The sequence below is a fragment of the Trachypithecus francoisi genome, unplaced genomic scaffold (assembly GCF_009764315.1).
Source record: "Trachypithecus francoisi isolate TF-2019V2 unplaced genomic scaffold, Tfra_2.0 Lachesis_group8, whole genome shotgun sequence".
In the NCBI taxonomy this organism is placed as follows: Eukaryota; Metazoa; Chordata; class Mammalia; order Primates; family Cercopithecidae; genus Trachypithecus; species Trachypithecus francoisi.
In genome coordinates this window covers 38,263,285-38,286,895 of record NW_022681473.1, presented here as the reverse complement: position 1 = coordinate 38,286,895, position 23,611 = coordinate 38,263,285, and the positions used below count along the sequence as shown (strand labels likewise).

At 37.8% G+C, this 23,611-nt stretch overlaps 1 protein-coding gene and 1 long non-coding RNA gene across 3 annotated transcripts in view; one reads left to right on the top strand and one right to left on the bottom strand.

Moving 5' to 3' along the window:
• The window catches only part of SLC5A12 (solute carrier family 5 member 12), an 88,966-nt gene that overhangs the window by 46,795 nt on the left and 18,560 nt on the right, over nt 1-23,611 (bottom strand). The window contains exon 1 of one of the 2 annotated variants that reach the window (XM_033206092.1): nt 4,421-5,096. The exons of the other annotated variant lie outside the window; for it this stretch is intronic. Within the exon in view, the coding sequence (XP_033061983.1) occupies nt 4,421-4,759 (339 nt within the window). The 5' untranslated portion in view covers nt 4,760-5,096. Of the gene's footprint in view, nt 1-4,420; nt 5,097-23,611 lie in introns of those variants that run through there. 2 annotated transcript variants of the gene reach the window in all.
• Nucleotides 17,465-23,611, top strand: part of LOC117080798 — a 72,376-nt gene continuing 66,229 nt past the window's right edge. The window contains exon 1 of the long non-coding RNA XR_004435958.1: nt 17,465-17,493. This is a non-coding gene — a long non-coding RNA (uncharacterized LOC117080798). The remainder of the gene's footprint in view (nt 17,494-23,611) is intronic.

The window sequence follows — 23,611 nt, the reverse complement described above, 5'->3', positions numbered from 1 at the left end:
GCCGTGAGCTGAGATCCCGCCACTGCACTCCAGCCTGGGCGACAGAGCGAGACTCCATCTCAAAAAAAAAAAAAAAAGAGGCCCCATAATGTTGGTTCAGACCCTAAATATCTCTTTTGCAACAAATATTATATAGCACCATTTACTCTGCTGAAATAGTATTCAATAATATCTTATAGATAAACATTGAATTTCTCAAAATATAAATATAATTACTAAAATACCGCCACTGTTATTTAAAGGAGAACTAAAAGGAGAGCATTTACCTAAAAAAAGTGTGTAATGTATAAATGCTCAGAAACCACTGTACAAGAAAACACAGTGAAGTAGTAGTCTGGGGATTATCATAAAGAAAATTTGAAATTGAAGAGAAGTAAGTAGTTCAGAAGCCAAGAAGTCCAAGAAAAAATGAGAGAACAGGTAGGCATTGGCCTATAAGCCAATATTAAATTAGGTAAATAATAACAAAGTGGATTTATTAGTGTATGATAAGAGAAGGAAGGAAATAACTTTAAAGTGAAGATAGTATTATGAGACTAATAATAAACTGCACAATTGACATAATGAAAATATATGATATTGCAAACCAGCTAAGCCTAAATTATCACTTGAGGGTGAGAAGAATTCCCTATACTTTGACTTGTGACAGGGTAGTGATAGTAGCACAGATGGCATATCTTAGTCTTGAAATCCCACTGCATATCAAGGCATTTAAATCAGTTGGCTATTGCTATATAACACCCACCCCCAAACTCATTGGCTCAAAAACCAAAAACTTATTATTTCTCGTAACTCTGAGGACAGGCTGGGTGATCTCTCTGGTTTCATCAGGACTCTCATGTAGCTTCAGTAACTTGGAAGATCAATGGAGAGAGGTCTGAGACGGCCTCACTCACAGGTCTGGTAACATGTATTGGCTGTTGGCTGGGTGTCTCTGTTCTCTGTGTGTCCACTGCTGCTCCTGAAGCTAGATTAGCTATGCTAGCTTCCTTACACAGCAGTATCAGGGCAGCATCCCAAGATGACAAAGGCAGAAGCTACAAAGCTCATAAGGCCTAGGCTCCAAGCTCACAGAACATCACTTTGACTACATTCTAGTGGTCAAAGCAAGTCTCAAAACTGGCCAAAGTTCACAGGGTGGATAAAGAGATTTCACCTCTTTCAATCTTTGGTATTTAAAAAGACCCTAGAAAGCATATCTTTCAATAACTACTAGAGAATGGAGGCTGAAGAAAGAAACAGAAACTTAAGATACTACAGACAGACTAGGCGGTTTAAATTTGAAGATAGCAACAACAATAATCAAAATAATGCAACACTCTTACATAGTATTTACTATTTGCCAGGCTCTGTTAAACATATTTGTTTACAATACATCATTTACTCCTCACAGACATCCTTTGAGATAGATGTTTTTATTACCACTATTTTACACATGTGAAAACCAGGTATACAAAAGTTAAGTAGTTTACGCCAAAGTCATGCAGCTAGCAAGTAGCAGAGCTGACATTGAAAGTCAAGTCAACAGAGTTTAGGTCCATACTCTTTTTTTATTTTTTTTTTAAAGACAGAGTCTCACTCTGTTGCCCAGGTTGGAGTGCAGTGGATCTCAGTAGTTCACTGCAACCTCCCAGGTTCAAGTGATTCTCATGCCTCAGCCTCTTGAGTAGCTGGGATTAGGCATGCCAACATGCCTGACTAATTTTGTGCTTTTTTTTTAGTTGAGATGGGGTTTTGCTATGTTGGCTAGGCTAGTCTTGAACTCCTGACCTCAGGTGATCCACCCAACTCGGCCTCCCAAAGTACTGGGATTACAGACGTGAGCCACCACGCCTGACATAGAGTCCATACTTTTAATTTGCATGCCATAATGCCAATTTTTGTAAAACAAGAGGTAATCTCAAAACAACCTTATGTCTACTTGACACACTCTGGATTACTTACTATTAGGCCACTAAAAAGTTAAAAACATGTAGTGGCAAAAATAGTAAATATTTTGAAAACCATTTAGTAAATTAAATTCAATGAAGTCTTTATATTTTCAATACTTGTACTAATTTATAGATTTAAAAAGAGAATCAAATCTCCTCAGTTACATAGTTGCAATCGGTTTAGTTGTTTTTGCAGTAACTGAGTCATTTTACTAAAACCAGTTACGCCTAAGCCTGAATTGAACAGCATATATGGAATAGACAGATTGCTCAAAGTAAGTAAATTTTTCAATAATTTTAAGATAATGTTTTTATTTCATTTAATTTCTGGAAAATATACTCATTTATAGTGTGTGTATAAGTTTTTATTGTAAAGTTACTATGTACTAAGGTAATATGATTATATGCAGTAGTTTTTGAGCATTACAGCCTTATCATATCATGCAGTGCAGAGTGAAATGACTCATTGTATGTGTGTCTTTACATACTGAAAGACATCTGATGTCTCTGCCCTCAACTCCCTAAACATTGGTGGTGACCCCTAATCACTGTGACAACCAAATAGCCTACAAATATCCCAATTACTCCCACTGTGTGGCACCAGCCCCACTGAGACCCCTGCTGTATGTAACTGGGCACTCCCATCTCTTTGATCTTATCTTTTACCATTGTCCCCTTTGTTCTGTCTTCTCCAAGCACACTGATTTCTATGCTGTCCTTCAACATGTCAGTCACACTCCTTTTCTAGGGCCTTTGCATCTGTGACTCCTTCAGCCTGAGATGTACTTCCCTTGTCTGGTGCAATTATTTGCTTTCTTCCAGTCTCCATTTAGATGTCCTTTTTTTCTTGAGGTTTCCTATGATCACCGTCCATGAATATGGACATTCTCCACTCATACCAGCATTCCTCCTCTCTGTCTCATCGTATTTACTTTACTTTTTCTCCATTTTTTTTTTTTTTTGTAGGACAGGATAGCATAGTTATTTAGCATATGATAGCTAAAGGTAGACTGTCTGGTTTGAAAAACTGTTACTTGCTAGCTTTACGTCACTTAGCAAGTTACTTAATTCTATATGCCTCAGTTTTCTAGTCTGTTAAAAGAAGGTGATGGTACCTACCTAAAAAAGGTTGTTTTAAGGCCAAATGACTTAACACACATAAGGAACTCACAGAAGTACTTAATACCTTGTTAAATACCGTATACATTTATATTATAATTTTCTTACACAGTATATGTTTATTGACTGCCCTTCTCTGCTATGAAGTAAGCTCCATGATAGCAGGAACTTGGTGCAATGCTTTATGCCTAGGGCTACGACAATGCCTAGAACAAGCTGGGCGTGGTGGCAAACCCCTGTAGTCCCAGACACTCAGGAGGTTGATTCAGGAGAATCACTTGAGCCCAGGAGTTTGAGAACAGCCCGGGCAACATAGCAAAAGCCCCATCTCATAAATAAATAAATAAATAAATGGGAAAAAAAGGAGTGCCTTTTTAAGTATCTTAAGAGTAGATGCTTACTGAGTATTTACTGAGTATAGTCATAAAAATTACATTCCATAAAACTGTGAAATCAATAACACATTTTAAGAGTTCCTAAAAAGTGTTCATTTGCTTGAGTGGCTTTTGAAGGCTAGAATAATGTTTCATAGTCATTTAGCTTACAGATTTTTTTTTAAAAAATAGGTCTCTTTTGAGTCTTCTGCAGTGACTTAGTAGTGATGCCGGATAATGAAAATAAACACCTTATCAATAGAAACTTATTTTTTATCACACTTCTATATTGAGCATGCAAATTCAATTTTGAACATGATGTCTTCATTGAGAATCATTGTAAAGACAAAACACCACTATCTCATTTCCCTCTCATTAAATAATTCCCATATTTGTATTATTTAGCAGTTCCTTCCTGTTAAAATGTTTTGTATTTTTCAAAAATATTTCCATTCCCTCATTAAAAATTAGAGTCTCATTATAATTTGTATTAAAATGCCCGCTACTCTCTGACGGAAAGGCCACTAAGTAGAGATACAGAAAAAATTAGGTTCTCAGGTCACTTTACTATTCAAAAATCTTAACTAGGTCATTTATCTGTATCTCAATTTTCTTAGCTGGAAGATTGCCATACTCATGATAAATGTTCTGTTTGCTTTTCAGAATGATGATGTTCATAATAATAAAAAATAACATCAGCCCTCTTTATTGCAAGGCTCCTACAAGTGAGACCATACATTAAGTGCTTACATAGAGGTCCTCATTTAATCATTAAAATAGCCCTGTGGGATTGTCAGCGTTATTTTCTTTCTATAGATGGGAAAATAGGTATGTCTCTCTCCAAAGCTTAGGCTTTTTAAAAAAAACCTTTTAATGTCTTTCTCATAATGTGTAATTGTCCTGAAAATCAGTGAATGTTCTTCAACTACCAGGTGCTACCATCAAGCGGATGAAAAAATAAATAAATAACAGAGAAGAATGGAGAAATCATCTTACCTCATAAGTGCTGGTGATACCAGATCTGTAGAACACAGGGAGAAAGAGCTCTGATGTTAAGATGACGACAAATAGATAAGCAATGAAGAAGACTGTGAAGGATGCTCCAAAGCGGTAGACTTCAGAAGGGGTCCCCAGGACCGTGACAGCTGACATGAAGCTGGCTGTCAGAGACAAGGCGACAGGGCCAAAGCTCATTTGCCTTCCCCCAACCAGGAACTCTCGGGAAGTTGCCTTTTTCCTCTCCTTAATGGCAAAGAACACCCCAATTCCAGAGGAAACGAAAAAGAGGGCTGCAAATACAACATAATCCCAAATTGCAAAGTTCTTCGCCTCCATACTGGAAAGTATGACACCAGAGAGTTTCTTCCAGTGAGGTCTCAGGAAAAAGACGTTTTCAAAAGCAAAGTTCAGTACAGTGGATGCTTTGCTGAGAGGGGAGGCTGTGATTCCCTGAAGAAAATGATTACCAGAGGCACTTGTGCGAATCTTCAGACACCAAGGTGTACTTAGGGAAGATCTCAAAAGTTGACTTCAAAGAAGAATCTGGTGGTGGTATTGGCACCAATAGATGAGAATTTGAAATCTGACCCTGGCAAAGAGCTGTCTGCTCCTCTCCTAAAGCATAGCCACGGAGAAGGAATTCAGACGTGTTCTGAAATTATAACCACTGGGGGTGGAATGGACTGGCCAGATAACATGCTGTTTTATCTCTTAGATTTTTGTTTTCTTACTTAAGGTTAAACATTACTGGGAAACATAGAATTGATAACAGTTGACCACCTCAGCATTTTTAATTCGTGAGACGGAATCTGTAAAATGCAAACACAATCCTCAGCAGTGTCTCCCTCCTGAGGAAGGGAAAGTGAAGGCTGTGTGCCTGCAATTGTCTGAGGCAGTGGCTGTGGAGGGAAAGGAGCAAAGGACTAGGAATCCAGAGACCTTTGCTTGGGTCCTGGCTCAACCACGAGAAAGCCGTGATACATTTCATAAGTCATTTAACATTTCTGAACTTCACCTGGAACACAGGGATAATAAGACCTTGCAAGGTTTTTCAGTCTTAAACTTCCTGACTCTCTTTGTTCTGATCGTAAAATGAAAGATAATAATATCTACCTCATTGGCTACTATCTGTGCTTACAGCAGAGAACTCTTGAACATCATAGTTTTTCTTTCTTTCCACTAGGACTCAGAAAAATTGATTTGCCATTAATTAACAAATTATTTATAGCCTTCAACTTTATCTTGTCTTTCTCTTATTTTTATCGGGTTACAATAACTGTACCCGCAGGCTAAGTTAGAATTAGGACCAGGACAAATGAGAGAAGGAAGGTAACAATCCAGTTATAAATTCCTGTTTCTGCTCTCTTTAAACTCTGTCAATTGTTCCAAAGTACCTCCAGTGCAATTTCTAATTTTGTTCTTGCTTCTCCTCCTTCTTCAGTGGCTTTCTCCATCTCCACCTCTACAAAGCCTGTCTATTCTACAAGATCTAGCACGAGTTTTCTCTACTCTATGAAGGTTTCGCTGCCTCTCCACGTCAACTCCTATAGAACGTAGCCTCCCTTAGTACTCAGTTTGTAGTCTGCCGTCATCTTGCCTATTTTAGGGAATCTCTATGTAACTGGCTGTAGGAGTCTGTCAGCTGTTGCAAATGACCATTTCCTTGAAGACAGAAGCAAAGTCTAGTACATATACCCAAAAAATTATAGCCATTGTAGAAAATAAAAAATAATTTTTAAAAAGAAGAAAACTAAAATTATCCGTTATGCCCAAAGACAGAAGCATTTCCAGTCAACAATAAAAACAAATTTTTTTTTTGTTTTTATTTTGCTTTTCACATCTGGATAACTGAATAAATCTTTGCTTCATGAATTTGAATTAGACCCCAAAAAGAGCTAATCAGATGGCTAAAATATACTTTTAGTTACCAATAAAAATATGAAGACTCTCCCAAAAGCTATCTGTGTCCTCTGTTTAAATTGCTCTGCTATATTTGGAGAGTTGATACATAAATGTTAATGAAAAGCTTGGTCTTTCATATATTTACCTTAACCTGTGCTTTTAATTATTTGTATCATGAGGTATTCCAATTATATATGAGGTTTTTGTTGTAGTGATCTCAGCAAAAAATCGGAACTTTATTTAGCTTTCAGAGACTTGACTACTTTATAGCTTCACGTTTAAACTATCTAATTGTTAATATTCAATCGATAAGACATGTAACCCCCTTGTATAGGTCAAGTTAATAATGGCTCAAAATATTATCATCAGTAAGGTTCTAAAGGTATATATTAGAAACCTATAACTAAAGAGTTAGTGAGTACTGCTGGTTTTAATTAAACTTTGTGTAGTACAGTATTATCTACATGACTTCAATAAGTCCTGAATTTTGAAGCAGTAGGGAGTAGAGTGGTTAATACCTGGGATGTGAAGGGATCTTTATGCCTCTTAGGAAAGTATTCCTTGCTTTCAACATTTCATTGATTATAAGGCACAGCATCTATTCAGTAATTTAATTTTCAGTTATTTTCTACATATTTACCCTTTTCTCCCTTTGGTAGCATTCATTGTCCTCAAACTCTCTTCTTAATTCCATAAAGACTCACTCCATGCAAAGTTCATGCAGATTGTAAAGCACAGCAGCAATTATTCCTAACTTTTTAGGTGAAAAAAAAAAACAACCCAGTACATTCAATGACCTCATCAATTAGAAGGCACATTGTTATATCAGAAATGCTAATATACAGAGAAGACGGAGGGAAAATATGCTTCTTTGATCTGAAGAAATCCCTGTAGCGCCTCTACCGTCTCTCATGTGCACCAAACATTGCCTTTTGTATTTCACTCATTTCATGTAAGGCTTGAGATCCTGACAGAATATAAACACCATCACCTGTTACTTATATATAGCCTTAACAAGGTCCTGCTATTCAATCACCCACATGTTAAGAAGTTAAATTTGTAATTGCTAACATTAGTAGTCTCTGCAATGTAAAATAGTTCAGCAATTTGCATGCAGCAAGTTGTAATGGGAAAGAAAGAGTTTAATGACATTAAATGCTACCAAAGGAGAAAAAGGTAAAGAACTGGAAAAATGGGGCATTAAAAACAAAACAAAACATAACAAAAAACACTATTGTTGCAATGTTACTAAGAGTGAACTCTGCATACCGTGGTCATTTTGGCCTAGAATGAAAGAGAAGAAAATGCATGAACAAGCCTTGGCCATTTGAGACTAGACTTTCATTAAATTGCTGTCTTCCTTCATCTGCTCTCAAAGCCAATGGGAGTAGGAGTGGTGTAGAAGAATAAAATGGCCATCACTTTGTTCTGTTTTTATTTTATTTTTTATTTTTTTGAGACAGAGTCTCACTCTGTCCCCCAGGCTGGAGTGCAATGGCACGATCTCAGCTCATTGCCCCCTCCGCCTCCCAGGTTCACGCCATTCTCCTGCCTCAGCCTCCCAAATAGCTGGGACTACAGGCACCCGCCACCATGCCCGGCTAATTTTTTGTGTTTTTAATAGAGATGGGGTTTCAGCATGTTAGCCAGGATGGTCTTGATCTCCTGACCTAGTGATCTGCCCACCTCAGCCTCCCAAAGTGCTGGAATTACAGGTGTGAGCCACCACGCCCGGCCCTGTTATTATTTTAAACTAGAAAGTGGCAAGATTAAAACTACGTTTCAGAAAAATTAATCTATTATAATAATTTTACATATTTCAGTTCAATGAATATCAAGGAAGGCTCAAAGAATTCCTCACAATGTGAATAAGCTGCTTAACTGAAATAGTGAAAGTAGTCCTCCCCATAGGGCTTTCTCTCAATGAGCATGACTGTCAAACATATTTCTGGGAGGCAAATTGGTGATGCCAAACTATACTTTAAAAGAAATTATGGCTTAAAAAAACAAACTGCAAAACAACTGTGGCCATTGCCACCTTCCAGGAGGAATTGAGTAATTCCTACCTTGAAGAGGATAATTCAATATAATGCTTACTTCTGCTTACAGAGATTGATAGGGAGAAAACCATGCCCAAGATTTTTTGTTTGTTTGTTTGTTTGCTTGCTTTTCATAGAAATAGTAACTGCCATGTCCAAGAATTTTATCATAAAAGAGAAAAGACTACAAATCCAGAAGTCCTGCTCTTCCTGTAAGCTGTAAAATATATGGCCCACAACAGAGGCTTCTTGATTGGCTGGTATCTTTATGAATATAGAAAGAGTCAATCTGATGAGCAGGTGGGGAAGATAAAAGAACTCCGCTTGCAAATAAACAGACCTTTAATTTTTTTTTTTTCTTTTTAGTCCATGGGAATGATATTGGAGACGTTGTAGGAGTGAAGAAAAGAAGTGGCACAAAAATCTGGCTGGTGGCACGGACATTTCTCAAAAAATATCCTAGTGTAAGGAAGAGCTGATGAGATTTTAATAATGGGAATAACTCATATTAAGTATTACTTTTTGTTATGCTGTGCTGGGGGATAATTCCTTCTTTACTCCCAACCTTTAGGGAAAACTTGCTACGTCATTGACATTGTATTGTTATTTTCTCATTAAATTAAAGGGAAAGAAGTTTGTGTTCCACTTTAGGCTCAAAATGGTGGTAGAGATGGAAGTAAAACTCACAAAGGACATAGAGAATACAGCAGAAGCAGAAAATGAGAAAGATCTCCCGGGATCTTTATGATCTTGAGATTGAAGAGGAAAAGACCACTTGGTATTTGATTCTATCAAAGTCCGAAGGTTGAGCTTACTTTTATTTTTCTTTTTTCTCTTCTTTTCTTTCTTTCTTTCTTCTTTCTTTCTTTCTTTTTTTTTTTTTTCTTTCTTCTTTTTCTTTCTTTCTCTTTCTTTTCTTTCTCTCTTCCTCTCTTCTTTCTTTCTTTCTCTTTCTTCTTTCTTCTCTTTCTCTTTCTTTCTTTCTTTCTTTCTTTTTTCTTCTTTCTTTTCTTTCTTTCTTCTTCTCTTTCTTTCTCTCTTCTTTCTTTCTCTCTGTCTCCCTTCCTTCCTTCCTTCCTTCTTTCCTTCCTTCCTTCCTTTCTTCCTTTCTTCCTTTCTTTCCTTTCTTTCCCTCCCTCCCTCCCTCCCTTCCTTCTTTCCTTCCTTCCTGCCTTCCTGCCTTCCTGCCTTCCTGCCTTTCTGCCTTCCTCTCTCTCTCTCTCTCAAAGAGAAGGGTAATGTGAGAATGCTGGAAGGTTGAAGAATTTGAGTTGAGGATTTGACACTCCAGTTTCATTCAAATATCCTTATTAGAAAAATGGTTGCCCTCCAAGGCTATCTGTGTTAAGTGGAAAACATTCTTTAGCCACAACAAAAGACCAAGTCTCTTTTTACAGTCTCTTACTAAGGTATCTTGTTATTTTGGACATATCGCTTAATTTCTCTGATTCTTAGTGGCCACATTTGTAAAAATGAGAATATATCAGATTAATAGCAAGATAATTAAATCAACATAAGTAATTAAATTACCTTTTCAAGTCTGCTCAAATGTCACCTTCCTTGATCAACCTATTTAAATTGCAGACCCTAACACTCAAAATCTCCCTTCACAGCTGTAAATTTTCTCCAAGAAATGTATCCTCTACTAATATACTATATATTTTAAATGCTAGCATCCCTCTACTGGAATGTAAGCCCCTGAAGGACTTTGTCTATTTACTCTCCAATGTACTCTTAGTATCTAGAAGTTCCTATCCCATAGTAGACACTCAGTAAATTAAACTAAATTACATGAATGCTAGGAGTCTCTTCCATGTTCACAATTTATGTTTAATTCCTCTTTTACTGAAAAAAAAATCAAAACTTTTTCAAGATTTTATTTAGGTTGAAATATTTATCTGTTCACAAACATGTTTCCATGAAAATAAAAACTGAGTTTATATTCTATCCTATCCATTCCTATAATTCATTGTAACTAAATGTGACTGTGGCTAAACATTTATTCACACATTCTACAGACACTTAACAAATGTGAAAAGAGATGTTGACTCAAACTTTTAGAAGGCAAATTTCAGAGTCCACTTAGAAAGGTCAGCAGAGAATATTATTTAATATTAAAACAGACTAATGCCAGCACTGTTCCACAGTAAACAAGTAGAACATTTAAGCAGAATATTCAGTTGGGAGGGCAACTGAGCATGAAGTTCAAGGTCCTTGGCTAATTGTCTCATGGATCCCAGTCGTCCACGCCATTGTAGAATGGCAAAGGGGAAAACCAGCATGATCTGCTATGGGCTCAATTTTGCTAAATAAGCATGAAGGGGAAGTGTCTTATTTGGTTCAGGCTTATAGGCACTTAAACAGGATGTTTGAATAGGCCTCAAAAAAAGGAAGAAATTCTTAAATACTTTATAAACAAATATAACTTCAATTAAATTCAAACAAGATTTAATATTGAGTGATTTGTATTACTCAAATTCTTTGGAAATACACTTCACACAAGCTCAGAGGCAATTCTATCAGTTACCAATGGAACTCTTCAGTCTTCCATTTCTTGGCAATTCCAGTGTTCTTTATGCCACCTTGGCCCATCACTAGGCATCACTCTGAATAAATGACTTTTGCATATTTTCTAAACTGAAAACCAGTGAATATTTGCCATCACTGGGAATACACAAATAAATGTATCCCATTTATATGACGCACATTATCACCCAATTGAGTCACTGCTAAAAAACTATATGTTATAGTTACTACTGTACAACACATTTTTGCAAGACTTTCTTTTGATACTACCATGATATGAGTAACTATGTTCTCAAGTGTTAGTGGCAAATCAAAGACATCGCTATCCACCTTTATAAGTGACCAAGGTGATGATAATGGAGGTCCAGCCTCAGATCACCCCTCTTCTTCAAGTGCTCAGCCTCTTAGTGATGTTTGTGTGTATTCATGTATCTGAAAATTCTGAAAAGCCTTGATTTCTTCACTAAGTTGTCAGACCCTGGAAGGTTTTGCTTTGGGTCATGATGCATGGAAAATTACTCATAAATAGAGTTCCCATTAGAAGTCAGCTTTTCAGGTGCCTATTTAGAAATGACTTCAATTAATCAGGAATGCTTTTCCTCACATTAAAATCAGACAAGTCTGAATTCAAGTTTCAGCTCAGCCATTTAGCAACTTTGGGGAAAGTGGCTTTAACTCTTTGAGTTGAAGTTTCTTTATCGTGAAACTCAGGATTATACCTAATCCATAGACAAGGCATGGTAGGGGGAAAAGTGCCAGAATAATTTAGCACAACTTTCCAACCTGCCTTTCTGACTATAGGGATACTTATACAAATTCTATGTAAAGTTTTTACTCCCTTTCTGGGTGGCTTGGATTTATTTTATTTTATGTATAGCTCTTTTGTAAAATGAAGGTTGCTCTTGGTGGCCCTGCTTATGGTTTGGGGATACATTTTACGAACTTAAATGAAATAATAAATGTCAACTGACTGATATGTACTTAGGTGCTCATTAAGTGGAAGCTCTTATTAAGAATGAAGACTGAAGGCATATGAATCAGATAAAGCCAGACTCAAAGTTTTGCTCAGCTGTTTGCCAACTTTATCACCTTGAACAAGTTGCTTCCTTTCTTTGGTATTTAGCATACTCATCTTTAAAATGGAAATGGGGCCCTTTTAACTAGTCTGTGGTGAGAATTAAAGATAAGTGTCAACGACATCATACAAGGAAGCATATCACAGGAATTTCAAAAATGCTATTGTTATTACATCTATCACATTTCAACATTTGCAACTTCCAATACTATTCTGAAAAGAACAGAGTCTAGGAAAGTAAAACAGAAGCTACCATATTATCACCTATAATACTTCCTGACCCAGGAGGACAAAAGCCAAATTTCTGATCTGGAGTTCCCTTGATGGGAACTATTCTATATCTAGAAATTCTGTGTAATGTCTAAATTATGGAAATCCTCTCTATTTCATTGCAATGATGTAGTCCCTTGTTTTGTGCATTGTTATATCATTTCTCTCTATCTTTTCACATGAGCTACTTGCACCTTAGGTTGGAAATATTCTTACAAATGTTCTTACAAATGTGTGAAAAAAAAATCTTTATTCATCTTTGTTCTGTGATGCAGGGGTGTCTAAAAGAGAGAATACAGTCATGGGTTCTTAGCTTCTGTTTCTGGTTGGGCCAGCAAAGCCCCTTCCTCATCCTTCTTTTCCGCTTATCGCTAGAGACAGAAATTAAAAACCATGGCTTCAGCATGCTAAAAGCCTAAAACAAAACAAAACAAAACAGAACAATAACAACAAAATAAGGCAAGCTGGACAAGATTGGTAGGTGTTTACAGCTGTTGTATCTTCTAAGTTTAACTTCAATTTATTTTTACACTGTGGAAACAAGAATATGGCCCACTTTGCAAATGTTTCAAGCTTTCCCAAGTCAGCATTATTGTAGTCCACCTATGGAGCAACAGTGTTATGGAAAATCACAAACCAGAACCTGGAGAATCTGTAAAGAAAGCACATTTGCAAATGTTCTCGTTGTGTATATTTTAAAATTCTAGAGGATTAGAAAGAAAGATTAATGGGGAAGTGTACAATACCAGTACCTCCATGAGACAAACACAGGTTGGAGAAGCTGGTTTCTACTTATTTTTAAATATAACTATTTGTAGAACTGCCTATATGGGTGAGATTATGTTTATCTACTACATTCCAAGTTCAGGATCCCACTTCTTGCCTCTTGCTAAGTATGTTTTCAAATTATTAGACTTTGCTTGAAGTCTGTGAGATGTTTAGGATACCTGTGGTTTTTCTATTGAGAAAAACATGGTTTACTAGAAAAAAAATATTTATCAGGAGAGAAATACTATGAGATTTTTCATCATAATTACTTTTGATAAAAATCTGAAGAAAATACATTGTGAGCCAAATACATGCACTATTTTATTTTTAAGAATTGATCATCAGTATAAATTTAAAAGCTGTGTATTTTGAGCTTTCCTCAGAAAGCTATCCTTTCCTGAGAAAGGAGGGTTGAGATAGGGCGAGGAGAGCATAACTAATGTTAGGAGGCCAAGGATGTCACTGGGTGATCTCTTTCCCCACTTTGAGTATTTTTTTTTAATATCAGGTCAAAAGAATGTGGAATTTGAAATGAAAGAAACTGAGTGTGAGTCCAATTCTACTACTAGTCTATAAACTTGAGCAAAAGTATCCTTTGACCTTGAGCAAAACAAACAAGCAAACAAACAAACCCTTTGAGCATCATAATCCTTACCTTAAAATTAAGATGACATTACTTACCTTGAGGGGATGTTTTGAGGCTTTCATACTATGATGTATTATAAACTGTAAAAGCATTCTAAAAGGATACTTGGCATATGTAGTCAGGACAAGGCAGGAAGAATAACAGAATTTTGGGCTTGGGCATCAAATGCAAGTAAATTTCATTTCTACTCTATTACTTACTAACTATAAAATGTAGGCTGATTACTTAGTGTCTCTGAGCTTTATCTTTTGTAAAATAGATTGCCTTATCCAGTAGTTATGAGTACCAAGATAACATAAATCAGTGCTCAGCATAATGTCTACCGCACAATAGTTTATCCATACATACTACTAGTAACAGTTGATTTCTTTTCTTTTTTTTTTTTAACTATGGCCACATTAATGTTGATGCTGATTTACTAGAACAAGCATTCATTGAGTGGAAGCTATGTAAAAGATTAAAAGCTTATGCTGAGGAAGTGTGCAAAGGTAAATGGAATGTGGTGTATATGCCCAAGATATCTACACTCTAGTAGGAGTATGGAGCTGCAACGATAGGAGGGTCATCTATAAATGGTGGTAGGATGTAATTTTTTATGATTCATCATCCTAACACTTTGACAGTGAAAAAAAAAATCATGCTATAATACTGAGCAGAGACATAAACTGAGACTGTCCTAAGCAAAAACCAAAACATATGGTCACTCTCTCTTGAAGGGAGATGTATCAGACCCTGGAATAAATTCAGGGAATAAATTTGGCTGACTTTCTGCAATTGCTTCAGGCTAACTTTTAAGCCAGTTATTGGTACTTTGTTACTTATCACAGAAGTTTCCAGAATGTTCTAATACTCCAGCACCCACTCTCTGGCAAAGTCTCCACTGGAGAAATGCTTGAGATCAAGAAGGGACCATCCTATGACATCTTGTGGAAAAGCACCCTCCCACACGCACAAGCATTCCCATCCAGGTGTAGGAAAACCCACACACTGCCGCTGATATGCTTGGATGCCCTGATTTCTGCCAGTAAACCTGACTTATTGATGTACTTACTTTTAGTCACCAAAGAAAGAAAAGCCTCCAATGCCCATGGGATTAAAGCAACCTCAAACACATACATACACATACACACAGACACACACACAAACACACACACACATACACACACACACACACACAACCAAATCATATGATTTGGCTGTGTCCCCACCCAAATCTCACCTTGAATTGTGATAATCCCCACATGTTAAGGGTGGGCCAGGTGGAGATAATTGAATCATGGGGGCAGTTTCTCCATACTGTACTTGTGGCAGTGAATACATCTCATGAAATTTGATAGTTTTATACATGGGAGTTCCCCTGCACAACCTCTCTCACCTGCCGCCATGTAAGATGTGACTTTGCTCTTCCTCTGCCTTCCACCATGATTGTGAGGCCTCTCTAGCCATGTGAAAGTGTGAGTCAATTAAATCCCTTTCCTTTATAAATTACCCAGTCTCTGGTGTGTCTTTGTTAGCAGCATGAGAACGAACTAATACAGTAAATTGGTGCTGGTAGAGTAGGGTGCTTCTGTAAAGATATCCAAAAATGTGAAAGTGACTTTGGAACTGGGTAACAGGCAGATGGTGGAACAGTTTGGCGGGCTCAGAGAAAGACAGAAAAATGTGAGAAAGTTTGGAACTTCTGGCCAGGTGCAGTGGCTCACACCTGTAATCCCAGCACTTTGGGAAGCCGAGGTGGGCCAATCACCTGAGGTCAGGAGTTTGAGACCAGTCTGGCCAACATGGTGAAACCCCATCTCTACTAAAAATATAAAAATTAGTCAGGCATGGTGGTGGGTGCCTGTAATCCCAGCTACTTGGGAGGCTGAGGCAGAAGAATTGCTTGAACCTGCGAGGCAGAGGTTGAAGGTTGCAGTGAGCCGAGGTTATACCATTGCACTCCAGCCTAGGTGACAGAACAAGACTCCATCTCAAAAAAAAAAAAAAAAAGAAAGAAAGAAAGAAAGGAGGGAGGGAGGGAGGGAGGGAGGAAGGAAGGAAGGAAGGAAGGAAGGAAGGAAGGAAGGAAGGAAGAAAGAAAGAAAGTTTGGAACTTCCTAGAGACTTGTTGAATGGTATTGACCAAGATCCCAAATGCTGACAGTGATATGGACAATGAAGTTCAGATAGAGGTGTTCTCAGTTGGAGATGAGGAACTTGCTGGAAATTGGAGCAAAGGTGACCCTTGTTATGCTATAACAAAAAGACTGGTGGCATGTTGCCCCAGTTCTACAGATCTGTGGAACTTTGAACTTGAGAGAGATGATTTAAAGCATCTGGAGGAAGAAATTTCTAAGCAGCAAAGCATTCAATAGGTGACTTGGGTGCTGTTAAAAGCACTTAATTGTATGTTTCACAATAATATGGTTTGGAATTAGAACTTAGGTTTAAAAGGGAAGCAGAGCATAAAAGTTTGGAAAACTTGCAGCCTGACAATGTGATAGAAAAGAAAAACCCATTTTCTGAGGAGAAATTCAAGCTGACTGCAGAAATTTGCATAAGTAATGAGGAGCCAAATGTGAACCACCAAGACAATGGGGAAGATGTCTCCAGGGCATGTCAGAGGTCTTCATGGCAGTCCCTCCCATCACAGACTCAGAGGCGTAGGAGGAAAAATTGGGTTCATGGGCCTGTCCCAGGGCACCCCTACTCTGTGCAGCCTAAGGACATTGTGTCCTACATCCCAGCCACTCCAGCTATGGTTAAAAGGGGCCAACGTACAGCTCAGGCCATGACTTGAGAGGGTGCAAGCCCCAAGCCTTGGCAGTTTCCACATGATGTTGAGTCTGCAGGTACACAGAAGTCAAAAATTGAGGTTTGGGAAATCTGCCTAGATTTCGGAGGATGTATGGAAACACAGGGATGTCCAAGTAGAAGTTTGCTGCAGGGACAGGGCCCTCATGGAGAACCTCTTCTAGGGCAGTGTGGAAAGAAATGTGGGGTTGGAGCCCTCACACAGAGTCCCCACTGGGACATTGCCTAGTGGAGCTATGAGAAGAGGGCCACCATCCTCCAGACCCCAGAATAGTAGATCCATTGACAGCTTGCATTGTGTGCCTGGAAAAGCCACAGACACTCAATGCCAGCCTGTGAAAGCAGCCAGGATGGAGGCTGTATCCTGCAAAGCCACAGGGGAGGAGCATCTCAAGACCATGGGAACCCACCTCTTGCATCAGTGTGACCTAGATGTGAGACACACGGTAAGAGAAGATCATTTCAGAGCTTTAAGATTTGACTGCCCCAATGGATTTCGGACTTGCATGGGGCCTGTGGCCCCTTTGTTTTGGTCAATTTCTCCCATTGGAGTGGCTGAATTTACCCAATGCCTGTACACCATTGTATCTAGAAAGTAACTAACTTGTTTTGATTTCACAGGCTCTTAGGTGGAATGGACTTGCCTTGTCTCAGATGAAACTTTGGACTGTGGACTTTTGAGTTAATGCTGAGATGAGTTAAGACTTTGGGAAACTGTTGGGAAGGTATGATTGGTTTTGAAACATAAGGACATGAGATTTGGGAGGGGCCAGAGTGGAATGATGTGGTTTGGCTGTGTCCCCACCATATCTCACACTGAATTATAGTAATCCCCATGTGTCAAGGGCAGGGCTAGATGAAGATAATTGAATCTTGGGGTAGTTTTCCCCATACTGGTCTTGTGGTAGTGAATAAGTCTCATGAGATCTGATGGTTTTATAAATGGGAGTTCGCCTGCACAAGCTCTTTTGCCTTCCGCCATGTAAGATATGACTTTGCTCTTCCTTTGCCTTCTGCCATGATTGTGATGCCTCCTGAGCCGTGTGGAACTGTGAGTCAATTAAACATCTTTCTTTTATAAATTATCCAGTTTCTGGCAGGTCTTTATTAGCAGTGTGAGAACAGACTAATGCAACAGAAAACAAATGAAAAAGAAGAGCAAGTAGACCTCATAATACTTAATAATAGAAACAGTTTTGTTTGATTTTTATCTCTATGTGTTAAATTTAGGCACTTCTGTGTAATTTCTTCATAAGGATTGACTCATAGTGATCCTTCTCAAAAGTAATGATATGATTTTTAGGAAATGTGGCTCTGTCTGCTCATCCACTATTAAGCCATATATATGTTTTTCCCCAAGAGAGATCTTATATCTTGATTAAAGGTTTCAGGCTTCAAGTAACTAACTAAACTTGTAAATCTTGCATGAAATACAACTAATGGAGGAGGAGGGGCTAAAAATCAACTGGTGACTTTGTAAGATAGAACTATATTTAGTATTAAGAAGGCAAGATGTGATAGTGGACAGGTTATAGTCTGGGAAAAATCGGGGTTCCTTTCCAAGCTCTGTTCCACCCTACAGGTTTGAGCAAAGTTATGAAAACTTTTGATGTAGTGTCACCTATAAAATGAGAATCATACTATGTAGCATAGTTTTAAGGGTTAAATAAGATAATACTTATAAAGTTGCTGATACAGGAGCAGGCATAGGTGGAATTCAGTAAATGACAACTCTATAAATGGTCTCACTACTGAGGATACCAAGTTTATAAATGCACTGCTTATCTCACTTTGTTAAATTTTAAAAGTTTATGTAGCAATTTGCATAAAACAAAGTCCATTTTTCCTTCAGGTGAAGATTTAGTTTTGGACTTTGGCTTTTGTTAATGATTGTTTTATCTAGTTATAGATGTCACTATAGTGACACAATAGTGACAATAGATGTCACTATTGGTGCACAGTCTGCACCAATGATCACGGATCAAAAGGATGAGATTTAGATTTAGCTGAACGTCTATGAGTTTCTAAATGACTAAGCTTCATTCCAGGGAATAGTCATTGAGTGTAAAGGAAAAAAATAGCAATAATTGCTAGAAAAAAATGATATCTTTTCCAGATCACCTACAAAGGGAACCCCGTCAGGCTAGAAGCATCCCTGTTAGCAGAAATCCTATAAGCCAGAATAAATTGGGGACCTATTTTTAGCATTCTTAAAAAAAAAAAATCCAGTCCCCATACCCAAACCTGGCAGAGACATAATGAAAAAAGAAAACTTTAGGCCAGTATCCCTGATAAACATAGACACAAAAATGCTCAGGAAAATACTAGCAAACTGAATCCAGCAGCACATCAAAAAGTTAATTCACCATGATCAAGTGGCCTTTATTTCTGGGATGCAAGGTGGGTGCAACATACGCAAATCAATGAATATGGTTCACCACATAAACAGAATCAAAAACAAAAATCATTTGATCATCTTAATAGATGCAGAGAAAACCTTTGATAAAATCCAACATTCCTTCATGATAACAGTCTTTTTTTTTTCTTTTTTTCTTTTTTTTTTGAGACAGAGTCTCGCTCTGTCGCCCAGGCTGGAGTGCAGTGGCACTATCTTGGCTCACTGCAAGCTCTGCCTCCCAGGTTCACGCCATTCTCCTGCCTCAGCCTCCAGAGTAGATGGGACTACAGGCGCCCATCACCATGCCCGGCTAATTTTTTTTTTGTACTTTTATTAGAGATGGGGTTTCACCATGTTAGCCAGGATGGTCTTGATCTCCTGACCTCGTGATCTGCCCACCTCTGCCTCCCAAAGTGCTGGGATTACAGGCGAGAGCCACCGCACCCAGCTGATAACACTTTTAACAGACTAGACATTGAAGGAACATACCTCAAAATAATCAGAAGCATCTATGACAAACCCACAGCCAACATTACACTGAATGGGCAAAAACTAGAACCATTCCCCTTCAGAATTGCAACAAGATAAGGATGCCCACTCTCATCATTCCTATTCAACATAGTACTGGAAGTCCTAACCAGAGCAATTAGACAAGAGAAAGAAATAAAAGGCATCACAATAGGAAAAGAAGGAGTCAAACCATTTCTGTTTCCTAAGGATATGATTCTATACATGGAAAACGCTGACAACTCCACCAAAAGACGTCTGGGGCTGATAAACAAATTCAGTAAAGTTTCAGGATACAAAATTAATGTGCAAAAATCAATAGCATTTTTATACACCATTAACATTCTAACTGAGAACTAAATGAAGAACACAATCTTATTTAAGATAGCCACAAAGAAAATTAAATACCCACGAATTCATCTAATGAAGGAGGTGAAAGACCTCCACAAAGACAAGTACCAGAATAAATCAGAGCAACACAAATAAATGGAAAAATACTCTATGCTCATGGATTAGAAGAATCAATATAGTTAAAATGGCCATACTGCCCAAAGCAATTTACAGATTCAATGCTATCCCTATCAAAATACCAATTTTAGTTTTCACAAAATTAGAAAAACCTATTCTAAAATTTGTTTGGAATCAAAAAAGAGCCCAAATAGCCAAAGAAATCCTACGCAAAAAATTCTATGCTACAAGGCTACAATAATTAAAACAGAATAGTACTGGGGAAAAAAAGACACAAAGACCAGTGGAACACAATAGAGAATCCAGAAATAAACCCACACACCTACAACTATCTGATCTTCGACAAAATCAACACAAATAAGCAATGAAGGAAGGACACCCTATTCAACAAATGGTCCTGGGATAACTGGCTAGTCATATGCAGAAGGATGAAACTGAACCCCTATCTCTTAGCATATATGAAAAGTAACTCAAGATAAAGATTTAAATATAAGACCTCATACATATATACCATGGAAATGTACACAGCTATAAAAAAAAAGAATGAAATAATGTCATTGATAGCAACATGGATTGAGCTGGAGTTCATTATCCTAGGCAAATTAATGCAGGAACAGAAAAGCAAATACCACATGTTCTTACTTACACGCTAAAGCTAAAGTTTGAGTATACATGGATACAAAGAAGGGAGCAATAGGCACTGGGCCTACTTGAGGGTAGGGGGGCGATGAGGACAAGGATTGAAAAACTACCCATCAGGTATTATGCTGATTACCTGGGTGACAAAATTATCTGTATACCAAACCCCCGTAACATGCAATTTACCCATGCAACAAACCTGCACTTGTACCCCTTTAACTTAGAAGAAAAAAAATAAAAACCATATAACATCTCAAACTATAAAAATCCTAGAAGAAAATCTAAGAAATACCCTTCTCAACATGGTTTTGGCAATAAATTTATGGCTAAGTCCCCCAAAAGCAACTGCAATGAAAACAAAAATGGATAAGTAGGACCTCGTTAAACTAAAGAGCTTCTGCACAGCAAAATAAATTACTAACAGACTAAACAGACAGCCTACAGAATGGGAGAGAATATTCACAAACTCTACATCTGACAAAAGGCTAATATCCAGAATCTATGAGGAACATAAACAAATCAACAAGCGAGAAACAAAAAATTCAATTAAAAAATGAGCAAAGGACATGAACAGATACTTCTCAAAGAAGACATATCAGTGGCCAAAATACATATGAAAAAACACTCAACATCACTAATCATCGAAGAAAGAAAGAAATGCAAATCAAAACCACAATGAGATATCATCTCACACTAGTGAGAATGATGATTATTTAAAAATCAAAAAACAACTGATGTGGGCAAGGCTGTGAAATAAAGGAAATGTTTATACACTGTTGGTGGGAATGCGAACTAGTTCAGCCACTGTGAAAAGCAATTTGGAGATTTTCAAAGAACTTAAAATGTAACTACCATCCAACCCAGCAATCCTACTACTGGGTATGTGTCCAAAGGAAAACAATTCATTCTATCAGGAAGACACATCTACCAGTGTGTTCATTGCAGTGCTATTCGGAAACACATGGAATCAACCTAAGTGTCCATCAGCAGTGGATTGGATAAAGAAAATGTACATGTACACCAAGGAATACTATGCAACCATAAAAAAGAAAAAATAATGTCTTTTGCAGCTACATGGATGGAGTTGAAGGCCATTATCCTAAATGACCTAATGCAAGAACAGAAAACCAAATACCACATGTTCTTACTTATAAGCGCGAGCTAACCATTGGATATACATGAACATAAAAATGGGAACAGTACACACTGCACACAACTAGATGGAAGAGGGATGGAGGGGGTGTGGCCTGAGCAACCACTGCTGGGTATTAGGCTTACTGCCTGGTTGACAAGACTGTTGGGATCCCAAGCCTCAACATCCTGCGATTTATCCATGTAACAAACCTGCACATGTACCCTTTAATCTCTAAGCTGAAAAAAAATTCTCAATGATTTTTAGGATCTGAACTGTCTTGAATGACACCTTTCTATAAGTTGTTTCACATTTCATCTTCCTAGGCAACTGAAGGCTCACCCAGGAAGCATACCGTGCAATTTTCTTTCAAAGGCCAGACCGTGAGAGAGAACCAACAGAAGAGAAAAGAAAAGAAAAGAAATGCATGTTTTTGGATGGCCTACTCTCTATGTGCCAGCCAAAAAGCTAAACACTGCACAATAGACCCAGACATCACCTAGGACTTTCTTGCTTCTTGAAAATGGAGTCTTAATTTTCTTTATTAGGCTGCTTATGTATATCGAGAGCTATCGCCACAATTTTGCATATTCTCAAGGGCCTATCTTTTCCATGGTCATCAGTACCTTCAGCCAGAATGTAAAACTAGAGAAAGAAGAGTTTGCTGATCTGGGAACGTCCTTTTAGGATATGATATTTAACATGCTGGCAAGGACAACAGAGAATCACACAAATTCACTATCAGAATGGTTCCCAGAGAACTGAAAAGCAATGACCCGTGTTGAGTGGGGTTGAAGTGCTTTGGTTAACATACTACATGGCAGCAGCAGAGAAAGGGATAATTGGCTCAGGGACTCCAGTTTAACCATGATACAAATAACAGACTGATGGACATTAAAAGACATTGTACAAAATTCCTGATTAGTATTCTTCAAAGCTGTCAAGATTATTAGAAACAAGGAAGGTCTAAAAAACTGTTACCATCCAGAGGAGTCTAAAGAGATATAATAACTAAATGTAATGTAGCCTGGATGAGATCCAAAAACAGAAAATTACATTAGATAAAAACTAAAGACATTCAAAAAAAGCAGGGACTTCAGTTAATAAGAGTGTATAAGTATTGGTTCATTCATTGTAACAATTATATTATTATAATATAATAACAATAGAGGAAACTGCCTGGGGGACATATGGGAATCCTCACAAGGACTGTACCTTTTCTGTGTATATGAAACTATTCTAAATTTTAAAATTTTATTAAGAAAAAAATAGGCTCAGGTAAGTGAGCAAGCTAGACAGGTATGTGATTAGCACAGGACTGGGTTTTACCAACAGATCTGGAGTGTATGTTATTCACCAAAACCACTAGGAATTGCTGGAGAGAAATGTATCAACATCTCTGAGATCAGCTGGTTGGAGAGGCTGCCACAGAACTTGCCTCATTAATAGCAGTGAGAATGAAGAGGCCATAAAGCAATGAATCTCAGTGGCAATGGTTTACTGCCAGAAACCAGGTTCTCATAACAAATGGCAAGATCAGGGTGGCAGTCAAGGGTGCTTGAGCCACTGAGAATTGGAGAGATGGTAAGTAGAACACAGTATCCCTAAGGTGATTGATACCTGGAGATCTGAAGCAACAACACCATCCTCAAAGTCTAAATTACAGTGGATCCAGTGGGTACGTGAACTCACTGGTGATCATTTTCTCAGTCCATGGAGGTATGCTTGTAATTGGTATTTTTGACACTTGGAGTAACCCCCACACCAAGTGCTTTATCTATGATGCAATTGCTCATATAGTGAGGAAAGCCAAGTGGAAACCTCTGAAACTGCCTCCCACCCCTGGCCAAGGTAGTAAATCAAAAACACCACATCTTAGAGGAGATTATATGGAGAATAAAATATTAAGAGATTTTAAAAGAGCATGGGTGAAAGTCACTATCATACATCTTTTTTATTTGCTTGTCTGCACTCCTGTAAAAACTGATATAAGATGCCACAAGCTCACTCAAGGAGTAGCATCAA